Genomic DNA, 14049 nt, shown 5'->3' with positions numbered 1-14049 from the left:
ACATCATCTTTTTGATGTTTATCCACTCTTACATATATTGTTAATTTTTTTCATAGCTGAGTAGAATTCCACTGAGGAAATACATGTCGCATTTGCTTATTCACTAGTTGGTGAACATCTGGGTTATTTACATCTTGGAGTTATTGTGAACAACAAATTACTGCACATTATCATTTTGTGGTCGTATTTTCATTCTGCCTAGGACTGGAATGACTTGGCAGAAGTCTGTAACTTTGCTCCATATCTTAACAACATTAGCAGTTCCAGCGGATGTGAAGTGGTACCTTGCTGAGCTCTGAATTGATGACTAGTGATTGATGATATGTTAAAAAATGTATTCTCTATTCTGAAAGAAACTCCTTTTCAGAAGAATAACAAAATAATGGTACAAAACGCTAAAGAAACATGCAACTACAGTGATATCATTTAATGGTATTTGATTTTAAAATAATAAAGTAATTATTAATATGGAATGAAGCCATGGTGTGGGCATCACATGATATCTGTACAAAATACTTTATTATACACTCATGTTGTAATGTTAACAAATATTTCTTTCTCTTTTTTTGGAGGCACTGAGGTTTGAACTCAGCGCCTCACGCTTGTTAGGCAGGTATTCTACCACTTGAGCCATTCCACCAGCCCTCATGTTGTAATGTTAAGATGAAAAAAAGAGAAAGATTTCTGATCCTGATTTCTTTTGGAAAAAGATATTACATGTTTAAGTCTAGAAAGGGAGTTCTTTTTTTTTTTTTATATTTAATATGAATATAAATGTATTTAATGTATGGAAACAAACTGAATACAAATGAAAATGGTCTGAAAACAACTTTTAGGTTTTTCTTCAGCATGAAACTTAAAACTGAAAATCTGAAGATTTATGAACAGCATTGAAGTATTATCATCTTGCTATAAACAACACAAAATGAAGAAAAAAATAAAAGTGAAGATCAGCCTAATATACCAGATATTTTACTGGATTTGTGGGTGTTTGAAGAAAATAAAACAGTGAGAAATGAAAACATTTCAAACATTCTTCCTATCAGTGATTTTTTAAAAATAATTCGTAAAGGAAATATATACACAGATGCCTTGTGATTTTTTTGTGTGTTGTATGTCTGTTGACATATTTGATGGGTGGACACCTATCAACCCCTTTATTACCAATTGACATTGAACACTCATCTTGCTGACATTGTAGATTTGATGAGTTTGTGTTTAAATTCTTGCACTCCCTACAGCACAATTTACTTACCTGAACAATGTGAAAATTTTTTTTTTCATTTTTCTTTTATTATTCATATGTGCATACAAGGCTTGATTCATTTCTCCCCCCTGCCCCCACCCCCTCCCTTACCATCCACTTCCCCACCCCCCCCCAATACCCAGCAGAAACTATTTTGCCCTTATTTCTAATTTTGTTGTAGAGAGAGTATAGGCAATAATAGGAAGGAACAAGGGTTTTTGCTGGTTGAGATAAGGATAGCTATACAGGGCATTGACTCAAGAAAGGGAGTTCTTAACTATTGTCACTGGTGAGATCATAGATTTTCTTTCCTCACAATATTTTTTCTTTAGTGCCAATTTTTTTTTTATAAAGGACATATTAATTATGGCTTTAAGGACATATTTTCTAGATACACAATGTAAAATGAAACACTGAGTGGTTCTTATATGGGACAGGCAAAGAAATACAGCACAAATACAAAACATTGTTATTTTGAGGAAAGTTTGAGGACTTCTAAGGACAATAGGCCAGAATAAACAAAATAGGGATGGTCCTAAAAGTCTATACTCTAAGCAATGAAAGAAATTTCTTAGTTACTAAAAAACACAGTAATTCAAGGCAATATAAAGTCATTATAATTGTAACATAAGATGCTCAGGAAAGATTGCAGAAAAGAGATGTTATATGTAAGACAGAAAACCAATGAAACAAATTTACCTCATTTCCAAAAGCAATGCACTTGGGTGACTGGTTTACATAATCCAAAACAAAGGATAATTCCTTAGCTTCTGTTTCCTGACTTGATGATTTTGGCAGTTTCACTGAAGCCAGCTGAAATATATCTAGCAAAAGGAAGCCATATTACTTTAAAGCTTCTTCAAAGAAAAGTGAACATGTGCATTTAGTCACATGAAATTTACTTGCTACTCTAATGCCATGATTGTAACTGGATCTTAAGGTACATTTTAATGGGAATGGGAATTTTTAGTAATCATGTGGACTAATATCAAGAGTATATATATTTCTATACAAAACAGAAATTAAACAGGGAAAAACATGGTACCTTTGAAGATGTCATCTGGGAAGATGACTTAATTATTTTAAGAATGTTGCCATTTCAGTTTTTTTTCTTTGAAACAGGTTCTCACTGTGTAACTGAGGCTGACCTAGAACTCATGACCCTCCTGCCTCCCAAGTATGTGCCTTTCATACCACATTCTTGACACAGTATCACTCATTACCAGATTTGGCACTAACTGACTTTTAACCAAAAGATATTTAGCTCTCAGGTTTTTAATATTTTTATTTTTGGGGTTCTGGGGATTGAATCCAGGGTCTTATACATTAGCCAAGTGTTCTACCACTGAGCTACATACCCAAATCCTTGGTTGCACTATGGATTCACTGTGTAGCCCAAGCAGGCCTTGAATTCAGGATCCTCCTGCCCCAGCCCCTCCCCTTCTGCCCCCAGTGCTTGGGTTACAGGTGTGCACCACCATGCATGGCTAGATATAGGCTAATTTTGTAAATTTTTTAAAGAAGTCAATATACTTGTCTGCTTTAGAGTTTTGACTATTCATGGATTAAAAGATCTATGATATATAAATTACAGATGTTTCAGCAAAATCCCCCAAACAACAAAAATATGATAGAAGGATTCACTTAGTTAATAAATCATGAACCAGTCTAGCTGACTGCCAGGTAATCATCTTAAAGCTTTCAATTCTGAAGACAACTGTATTTTATGGCAGATAGCACAGCATGCAGTGGCATTCTTAAATTCTGGGATTAGAAAAGTTCTTTCAATATATCCTTCATGTCAATATCTGTATCAAATCCTCTGATGAAGCACAATTATTTGCAACCACTGTCAATACCCCAGAAATTCCTGAAATGCTGATACATAGATGTTTCGTGGAACAATGTTCCAATGATGATAAAATATAGTAATTTCAGACACACGGCTAGTTCTTAATATCAACCTATTTTCTACACTATTAGCTATAATGATTCCAGATCAACAAATGGGAATTTGCAAACAGGTAAAAGGATAGTGATACTTAAGAATGATAGATTTAAGTTCATAAGGAAGACAGTTTTTTTTTTTAGAGGTCTCACCTCACTGCATATTTCAAACTGATAGAAAGCCTCCTCAAATGAATGTAATGATAATGTAAGCAATTTAAATTCTAACTCCAAAAACTGTTAGCTTCAGATTAAAATGAAAATGCTGAAATGTGAGAAACTGTAAAACATAAAGAGCCACTTGATGCCATATAAAATCAAAAGTGCATGACACTATACCTGGTTTTTCTTCATTTATTATAACAAAGACAGAATCCTCGGCATGGGCAAGAGTAAAGAGGGCATGGAGTTTATGTCCAACAAGGAAAGTCTGAAAGATAAAAAGCACCGTATTATTTATTATCTGCCTTCCCCAAGCAGAACATTAAGTTCCACAGAGGTGAGGCCTTTTAACTACTTTGCTTACAGCTGTTGTCCCATCAAGAGGACACTAGGTCTAAAGACCATCAGTACACACTGACTGAATAAACTTAGGTTTGGACATAGTGATCATCTACCTGACTCTTCAGTGGTTCTAAATATCCTACTGAATGAATGTACCATAATTTTAAGTGATATTAAGGTTACATTTATTTTTTTCTAAAAAACGAAGCTGCAAGTGCTATATATACAAGCCATTATATCAATGAGTCTCTTATGGATAAGAATGCTAGAAAAAATGGATTTATATGTAGTTTTACCCTCACTGATTGTGTACAAAAATGTCCATTTTGGCCAAACTGACAGGGAAAGTGCTTTCATGTGTTTTAACTTACAATGTCCAAATTATTAACAAAGTTAAGCACCTCTTCATGTTTACTGGTTATTTTCTGAACTAATTTTTTTCCCTCTGGTACTGAGGATCAAAGCCAGGCTCTCACAGATGCAAGTACTCTATCACTGAGCAACAAGCCAGTGCTATGCTCACTGTTTTCTGATGGGCTACTGGTTTTTCCTTATTGGTATCTGGCATGTTTTTGTGTATATATTAGAAATAATAACTTTATTAAATATTTTTTTCCAGTATTTTAACTTTTCTTTTTTGGTTAGAAATTAAAAATTTTTATATGCTCAAACTTACGTTTTAAGTGGTGTGTGACTTTCATAACTTGCTCAGAAAGTCTAGGTGTCACAGAAGAAAACAGTATGTCTATTATTGCATTGTCTTACCTTTTCGTATCAGAAAAACTGACGATTAATCCACATACCTTTATCAAAATGCCATCAAGATAGTCCCACAGTTTAATTGTGCCATCGAAGGAACAAGAATACAGCTAAAAGGGTAAAAATCATTAAAAAAAAAAGATTAAAAGTAGAATTTCATTCAGATATTGAATGGATAATTAAGTGCTGACACAGAAAGCCCTTTCTGTTAACTAATTTGTCATTTGCCTTAAAGAGGTTTATACAGGTTGAACATTTATCTCCCTAATCTGAAAATACGAAATCTGGAACATTTTGAGTTTCAACATGATACTCAAAAGACTGACTTTGGAGCATTTTGGACTTCTGGTTTTCAAAGTAGGGATGCTCAACTAGTAACTCAAATATTCCCCCAAACCTTCCAAACTACAAGATCTGAAACACTTCTGTTCCCAAGTATTTTGATAAAAGGATACTCAACTTGTGTTGCTTCTACAAAACAGTCAGTCTTATCACAGACCCCTGGAGGAAGCAAACCCAGATTTTAAGTTCTAACTCAAACTGAGGAGAAAAAGTCAACCTTACATCTGAAACAGGACATGGTAAAGTATGCTATGGAAAACATTCAGGAATTCCCTTCTATTTTACCTGGTCTTTTTATTAGATGTACTGCTTTCATCTTACATGAAGATGTGTTTCTTGTTTTCTTTTTTTAAAAGAAAAAATGTGGTAATGTCAAACTGCTATCAAGTTTCAGGATGCTCAGTTCTGTTCTTGGATCATTGTGGAGTGGTAACCAACAGTTTAGGACATGGGTTTGTGGACCACACTGCGGTAGAACCAGAAGGCTTTGGTAACATGTAGGTTTATTTTTGTCTCAGTAGGCTTATTTTCACTAAAGTTACACTACATTTTTGGTGATGTTGTTGCTAGGTGAAAATACTTTGTAAGGTTTATAAAGAATCTTATGGTTTTTGAAGGAAAGAGGTAATTTTTGGATTTCTGCAAAAAGGGACATGAATTCAGAGTCTAGAAATAAAAACTGTTGGCATAAGAGAATATTATCTATTTAAGTAAAAAAACTGCATTAAGTAGAAAAAAAATATGTATCAACTACTACAAATAAGAATTATAAGCATGAGTTAGCAAAATAAAGTCAAGTATATATTCACTATCAAAACAACGGTTAATACACAAATACTGCGACTCCTAAGTCCACAGAACCTCTGCCCTCCAGGCTCAACCAAACTAACTGATAACACTGCTCTTGTCTGATTTTATTAACTTTCAGTTACCTAAACAGAACTTTTATGAAAAGAGTATATGGCTTTTTGTTTGGCTATAGAACCTATAATACACAGCTAAAAAGTTTCGATTTTAACCAGAGTATTTTTTTTTTGACATTAAAAACATTCAAAGGCTATACATAGTAGTGAATTTTATCAAATCATCAGAAAAAATGTACCTGGACCCTGCAAAAAAGTTACTTGACCCTGAGTTCAAACCCTAGTACTATCCCACCTTCCCAAAAAATAGCTCACTTATCTGTGGAAAGAAAAGAACAGTTACTTTATGCCCTACTTCTTTTGTGATAATGCAGTGAATGACAAAGCAAATCAATTTTTAAATTAAGCAATAACTTTCAAGTTGGCTGTAACTAGTTTACAAAAAGGGAACTTGTTAAAAGCTACAGCAAGAGCCAAATATTGTTGAAATAAATTTTTAGTAGCTTTGCTAATTATTTAAGAACAGGTATTTTGGATATTCCCAAAGCCAATGCTACAAGGGAGATCAGAAAAGGCCTACAAGGAAGAAAGTCATTTAACCATGTGTAACTTTCAAAAGTTCATACAGTCAAAAACATCTTTCTCAAGTAACACTGATAAAGCATCCTGTGGAACACATAAATGGTTTATACAATTCACTATCAGCAATCTAGTTCTAGGTTGTGATCCTATCCTATAACTAGCAATAACTGAAAAATATCCTGAATCATAAGATCAACTGATCATAACCTAGAAATTTTCTCAGGCAGTTAACCAAAACTTTTCTCTCAACAACAAGGCTGCTATTAAAATGCTCAATTATAAACTGGCACCTGCAGATGATTGTTGGGGTTGAGCTGGATTCCTGTCACCAGATTTCTGTGCCCATGCAGTACATGGACACACTCTTCTGTAGTTGTGCTATAAACTTTAACAAAGTCCCCAGAGACACAGAAGATATACCTGGTAAAAAAGAAAGAAAAATAAATTTCACATACTCTATAAGTACTGTAATCTTTTTATGGCTTATTACAGAAATAACAGGCAACAGAGATTTCTTTCAAAATGGTTCATGAAATGTACATTTGAAATTGTGTGCTGTTTAAATCTATGGGGACATCTAAGATTGATTCATTGACTTGGAAGAGATTAATGAGGCCAAGGTTCTATCTCTTGCCTGTCTATAGATAGAGGCTATACAGAATCATTTTCAAAGAATAGCCTAACCAAGTTGCCTGCTCACCAAATGAATGGAGAAACTATCATTTCCTGTTAACAATTACTCTTCCATGATCCTGCTATGGTGCTGTGTTCCCATGCTCCAAAATTCTCCATGTACCACTGGGGACATCAGCTTACACATGCTAAATCAAAGGCTCTGCTATAGTTGGTAAGCTCCAAAGTACAAAGACTTTATGTCAGCTTTCTTTCCTTCCTATTGCTAAAATGCTAGGTTTGCTTTTATCTTTCTGGATTTGTGGCTTTCTTTCATATAGCAGACTACTAAATTACTAAAAATGGTTAAATTGGAGTAGTTTTTATTTGACTATTCCCATAATAGGTTATTACCTATAAGATAAAGTTCAGAAATAAAAATTTCCTACTATCTTCCACATAAAATTGTCTGCTCTGTGCCTATTATGTCTCACACTTTTTTAATACACTGTGCAAGGTACAAACCACAGGGCATTTCAAATGGACTATTTTCTGAAGCACCAGGCACATGACTTTATCCTAATGCTTTTCACAGTGTGCTGAAATTACTTGTTTTCATATGTCTACCTTCCTAAATTGGCAATGATTTTCTAGATAGCAAAAGCTCTATTTATTTTTGATTTCCAAAGTTCAATCCAGTTTATTGAACAGAACTTGCTCCATCTTTAAAAGTGCTGTGAAACAACTGGATACCATGAACCAATAAAACACTTACAAAATGCAAAGAGAAAATAAGATGTGGACTGGGTTGCTATTACCCTATTTTATCACTTCTAAGATACTAAGAAGATCAGGAAAGTACAAGCCACAAAGGACCTGAAGTGTATGATCTCCCTTTGGCTGGAGCCTCCTCCTCATGGCTGAGAAAACCTTAGTTTAGAGATGTGACATCCCCAGTTTAGACCATTCTAAGGGCTCCATAGTCTTCTGTCTTTCAAGACAGGTTTCATACTCAGACTAATTTTGCAAATTTGACTAAATCACGTGTTCACATAAAAGACTGAACTGAATAAAAATCCTTCCCACTGCATTCAGGATATGATCTAAACTCCTATGGTCTTTGGTCGTGTGACCCCATGACCAGAACTACTTTTTCACTTGCATGCTATGCTCTAATCAAGTGGTTCACAACTCCAAGAACTCTAGCTCCTGGCCATGCCCCATCAGTACTGAGTTCCTTCAGTCAGGTTTCCCTTGAGATGCCAGTGAAAATGGGGGTCTTTTAGGTCAAGAAACTTCCTGCTAATTGATTCTGATAGACTTCCTCAGAAAAAAGGAATTTCCTCTCCCCTTGCTCCTTATTACAGTATAATGGCTTTAATTACTTGAATGCAAGCCCTGAAAGGCAACTCTTATATTCATGCTTTTATACATTCTGCTGTCTACATAAATCATACTTTTTTTCTGTCTATGTCCTTTTATTTCCTGGGAGTAAGTTTTCTGTAACTTCTTACTTTGAAATAGTTTTAGATTTATAGAACAGATTCCTATATACGCTTCATCTAGGTTCCTGTAATGTTAGCACTGTACGTATGTCAAAACAAAGGAATTAACATCACTCCATGTACATGACTACGCTCTTATGTTCCAGAATTGAATCCAAAATACCATGTTAGTTGTCATACCTCTACAGTTCTCCAATAGGTGGCAATTGTTCAGTCTTTCCTTGTTTTACATGACTCTGTTTACTTACTTTAGGACTTAGCTTGAGGGCTGAGAAATGTAGCTTTAGCAGTAGATGGATCTCCATCACTGAAGATTAACCATCCAACAACATCATTCAGCTTGGGGGATTGTTCAGTCTTTCCTTGTTTTACATGACTCTGTTTACTTACTTTAAGACTTAGCTTGAGGGTTGAGAAATGTAGCTTTAGCAGTAGATGGATCTCCATCACTGAAGATTAACCATCCAACAACATCATTCAGCTTGGGGGTCGCTCACCTAGAACACTTTCCTCATCTTATGCAGATCAACATCAGTGCTGATGCTGGGCTCAGCTCCATCTTAGGAATTACCATATGATCTATGACATTATGATGGTTTGCACACTTTCTCTTCTAACCAGACTGTGAGCTTCTATGTTGAAGAGCTGGGTGTTTATTATGACTAATAACAGATATAGAGTATGGTAGGAAAGATTGTATTTTTAAGAAGTCAAACACAAATGGTAATGCTGGCTTCATTACATACTAGCTGAATGACATTTGAGAATTTACTCAAATTCTCTAAACCTCACTGTTTGCACTGTATAGGCAGTGAAAACTTTCTCCCATAGATTCATCTCGGTTGATAAAAAGGACAAGAAAGAAACTAGCAAAAGTTTCAAACAGAAGCCAGGTACTAGACCCTGGAGGTATGATTTAAAGGCTAGGAGGGGAAAAAACAGCAGCATGAGCAAAAGCCAGCAAATCACAAACATGGCACATACATGCTACAGAAATATACCCATCAGATAAGCAAAACGCACATAATGTACTATCAGGAAACTCAGATGGATAAGTTGAGTTGAGCTACATCAATGAAGACATGAAAGCCAACAGAAGAGCTATCATTAGTGAAAAAAAATCCGTTACAGAGTACAGGGCAAGACCAGGAATAAGGGTTTGAGTAATACAACATGACGATAACACTTGAAGCAGCAGGATGTGATGCAGACGGTACTGGAGCAGAGGCAGTGACATCTGATTTGGGAATGACAATTGCTGTTCATGTTCAGCCACCTGCCCTGCTCCTCTCAACATCAGTCATGCAAGTAGAAGAGTTTTGTTCTAGTCCTAGGAAGACCTGATAACCAAAGCTGCCAAAATTCCAGTTTTCTTTACTATTGCAGTTTTCTTGTCAAGCACTTTGATGTAAAAAACAAAATTACTTTATTTCTGTTTGTAGAAGGTAGCCAATCCCTTATAGTACCTTTCAGATAATATTCAAATCTTTGATGAGTTCATTATCAGCCTGTTCATTTGATCGAAGTGGTTTTAATTATTTGCTTCTCTACAGACAACCAAAAACACCGTCGAACAATTCAGCTCTTCTCTCCATCTTCAAGGTTGTCTAGTTCACTCAAAAGATTAAACATCCAAGGAACAAATATTTGTATCAATAAGCTAGCAAATGAAACAAACAGTTTTCAAATGAAAAGCACAGGTGGCTGGGTTAGTGGCACAGCCTATAGTCCTAGCTGATCAGGAGGATGTGGCTCAAGGCCAGTCCAGTTAGTAAGACACCAGCTCAACAAACAAGTCAGGTGTGCTGGTGCATGCCTTAAAATCCCACTTATGCAGGAGATGTAGGAAAGGTGATTACTATCAGAAGGCCAGCCCTGTGCAAAAGGTGTGAGACTTGAAAAATAGCTAAAGCAATAAAAAGCCTGGCTCAAGTGGTAGAGCACCTGTCTAGCAAGCACAAGGTCCTGAGTTCAAACCCCAGTACAGCCAAGAAAAACAAATTACACATGGCCAATTAATAAATGATAAACTGCATCAGGGAAAATGCAAATCAAAAATACATTGAGATTCTACCTTGCACCTGTCAGAATGGCTTCCAACAAGGAAAAAACCAACAGATGGTAGCAAGAACCATCTGTTCTTGGGGGGGTGGTTTGGAGGGGGGATCTTATTCACTGTTGATAGGAATGTAAATTAGTGCACTATGGAAATCAGTATGGAGGTTCCTCAAAAAACTGAAAACACAGCCAGTTAGATAGCTTACATTTGTAATCCTAGCTACTCAGGAGAACGAGAGGATCATGGTTCAAGGTCAGCCACAAGAAAAAGTTCAAGAGACTCCATCTCAACCAATAAAAAGTTGGGCATAGCGGTATACACCTGTCATCCTAGTTATGCAGGAAACGAGAATAGCGGTCCAAGTGAGCTCAGGCATAAACTGGAGACCCTATTCAAACATTAAAGTAAAAAGAGCTTGGGGCATGGCACAAGTGGTTATACATCTGCCTAGCAAGTGCAAAGGCTTTAGTTCAAACCATACTACCACCAGAAAAACCCCCAAACCAGAAAACAAAATAAAAACCCCAAAATGCAACTACCATATGATCCTGCCATACCATTCTTGGGCATATATATCTGAAAGAGTATAACTTAGCATACAACAGAGATACCTGCATGCCCATGTTTATTGCAGCACTCATTCACAACAGACAAGTTATACACTCAGCTTAGGAGTCTGTCAAAGATGAGTGGTTAAGATGTGGTATAGCCAGGTACCAGTGCCTTATGGAGGCAGAAATCAGGAGGATCACAGTTCGAAGGCAGCCCAGGCAAATAGTTCATGAGACCCTATCTCAAAAAATCCCATCACAAAAAAAGGGCTGGTAGAGTGGCTCAAATGGTAAGAGCACTTGCCTAGTAAGCATAAGACCCTGAGTTCAAACCCAGTGCTACCAAAGAAGATGTGGTATACATACATATATATATAGTTTTACTCAGCTTTTAAATAGAGTGAAATTATGTCATTTGCAGGAAAACAAGACAGATTCAAGCAAAACAACCCAGATTCAGAAAGACAAAGATCACATTTTTTCTATATACAGAATCTAGGTTTAATAAGAAAATGACATGAAAGTAGAAGGGGACTATTTGCAAAGAGAAAAGAAAAGGGGGGGGGTAAGAAAGGATGAGGAGAGAATATGAGTATGATCAAAGTACATTATTTACATGTATGAATGTTATGCTAATGAAAAACAAACAAAAAAAAGGACTGGGGGCATGGCCCCAAGTGGTAGAGCACCTGCCTAGCAAGTGTGTAGCCTTGAATTCAAACCCCAGTACTGTCAAAAAAAAAAAAAAAGAAAGAAATTGAAAAATAAAAAGGACAATTAGTTCAAGCCAAACTCCCTTTCCTGGGATGCCTGCACTAGCCTTCTAATCCTTGGCTTCCACCCTTCTCCAACCACTTCCCTGTGCTGCAACAACTGACTTTATATATAAGCTCCTTCTCCTTTCCCACTCCCTAAATTTCAAGATGCTCTTTGTGACTGAAATGCACCCTACCCAGCACCATTGAGGCAAAATTTGCCATTGCTGCAAACTGTGCTAGGTTCCCAAGAAGGGAAACTTTGGACTATATAACTTCTATGCCATCTTTGGTCCTTGACTATTGGCCTACCCATCTTTGACCTCTCCATTCTACAACACATATCATAGTTTTACAGTTTTCAGATTAATATTCTTCAAGAAACACAATCATATTATAATCCTGCTCCCTTATCTACAGAATTTAAGATAAATTCTCTTTGGACTAAACAGCAACCACGAGCCAGCTTCAAGTTCCTTTCCCAACCTCATTCCCCACAAGCTCTCTTCATATGCCATTCTTTCTAGCTAACTATACCAGCCTGTTCAATACAAATACATCTTTCTTACTTATATTGTGCCCTGGCTAGGAATACCTTTCATCCATATCTCAGAGTGAAAATACCATCCACCTATTTAGGCTTAGCATAAATATCCCCTTAGGAACTTTCTCTGTCTCTCTCAGCGTGAGGTAATCTCTTCTTACAAGTTCCCATGGTATGAAACATCTACTACTGAGTTTCCTTTTTCTTACTAGACTGTAGGTTCCCAGAGGTAGGGTCAGTATTTGAATTACCTTAGTTTTTGTCATGTCAGTTTGTTATATACAACATATAGTTGACAAAAGGAACTATCAGGTTTAGTAAATAATATGTACAATGGAGTATAATGAATAACTTGTAGAACCAGACATTACACAGGAGGAAAAAATTGAATACACAGATATGGGTTTGAAGAGACCAAACTCTGCCAACTTCTTTAAGCCTCAGTTTCTTCCCGATTCCTAAGACAAATATCAATAAAGCCTCCTCTGCTGGTAAAGACTCCGTCGTCAATTTCTCTGTGTGTGTACACTCAATTTCCCTCATGCGTGCATTCAACAACTATCTACCATACATCCAGGCAGCATATTGTGGGGGAATGCTGACTTTTCTAACATACAATCTACACTTTTTCTAAGATAGAAAGGGATTTTTACTAAGTAGCACTCTCTCTTTAAGTGATTTGAAAATCTATTCTTACCACAATATGTCACTTCTAAATCATACAATATAGCAATAAATACATAGGTAACATACACCGGGCATTAAAAGCCAGAAAGCTTTGTAAAGCAGTGAGGCACTTCATCCTCTCCAGAACTCTGAGAGGCAGATTTCCTCCCACAGAACCGAACATCAGTTTTCATGCATAGCTGCAAAAGAAAAAAAAAGGGGGGGCTTCCAATATACCTTTTGCTTGTGTGTGTTTCGTGGCGTGGGGGGGGGGGAAGAGGTAACCTTAAAGGTTTAGTTGTACCAACACATTTTTCTGTACTCGAGTGGTGTTTACTGGAAGAGCGGCGGCGGACACACCCAAGCCGCTGAACACGTGGACCCGCCCCTCAGCCCCTCAGTTTACCAGCAGGCGAGCTGGCCAGGGTGGGGGGCGCACCCCAGCTGGCAGGCAGGACCAGCGGATGTCTCGCCTTCCCGGGCACCGCTCCCTCCCCAGGGGCTCTCGGGTTCCCGGCCCGCGCTGCCTCCCCGCCGCAGAGACCAGACCTGCGGGCTGGGAGTGCACACGCGTGAGACAGTTCTTTCCCCAGCCCTCCTGGGACTCACGCCCCTCAGCCCGGCCAACGCCGCGCAGCGCCCCCATACTTAGAATCCGCAGAGAACACCGCTCTCCTGAAGCTCAACTCGCTGCCGCCACAGTGCACCACGCGGATGCTCTCCGCCTCCACCATCTTCGCGCAGACGAGGAACTACCGGCCACGGGCCCCGCCCCGAACCTCCCTCTCTGGGCGGAGGAAGCGGGCGTGTTTCCTGGCGCACAGAACCCGCCTACAGGCTTCTCTAAACCTGCGACTGTATGGTAGGGTCCAGCGCCTGTGCCGCCATCTTTAGTTTGGGCACCGTCAAGCTACCGTACTTAGGGAAAAAGGCAAAAGTAAAACAGGCGGAAACAATGAACTGATACTAGATACCTGTACACAATTTGTTTATAACGGAGAGATGTCTCTCCGGCCTCGCCAATCCGACTCCGTAGCTTCTGACAGAAGCGGAAGGCGGATCACGGAGTCACGTGAGCTCCACTCCCACCCAAGCCGCTCCTTTTTTTTTGAAC

At 37.8% G+C, this 14049-nt stretch overlaps 1 protein-coding gene across 2 annotated transcripts in view; it reads right to left on the bottom strand.

Annotated features, from left to right (window-relative positions):
• Positions 1–13751, bottom strand: part of Wdr75 (WD repeat domain 75) — a 37005-nt gene extending 23254 nt beyond the window's left edge. Inside the window, exons 1-5 of one of the 2 annotated variants that reach the window (XR_012447298.1) lie at positions 13584–13751; positions 6534–6663; positions 4501–4566; positions 3533–3623; positions 1946–2070 (exon numbers count right to left, since the gene is read on the bottom strand). Coding sequence is in view for 1 of the 2 variants with exons in the window: in XM_020172407.2 (XP_020027996.1) it covers positions 1946–2070; positions 3533–3623; positions 4501–4566; positions 6534–6663; positions 13584–13669 (498 nt within the window). In the remaining variant the exon portion in view is untranslated. The remainder of the gene's footprint in view (positions 1–1945; positions 2071–3532; positions 3624–4500; positions 4567–6533; positions 6664–13583) is intronic. The other variant, XM_020172407.2, reaches the window with a different exon arrangement.
• Positions 13752–14049: the final 298 nt, after the last annotated feature.

This window comes from Castor canadensis, chromosome 4, assembly GCF_047511655.1.
Source record: "Castor canadensis chromosome 4, mCasCan1.hap1v2, whole genome shotgun sequence".
Classification (NCBI taxonomy): domain Eukaryota; kingdom Metazoa; phylum Chordata; class Mammalia; order Rodentia; family Castoridae; genus Castor; species Castor canadensis.
Note: the sequence above shows the minus strand (reverse complement) of the source record. Positions and strands in the feature narration are given on the sequence as shown.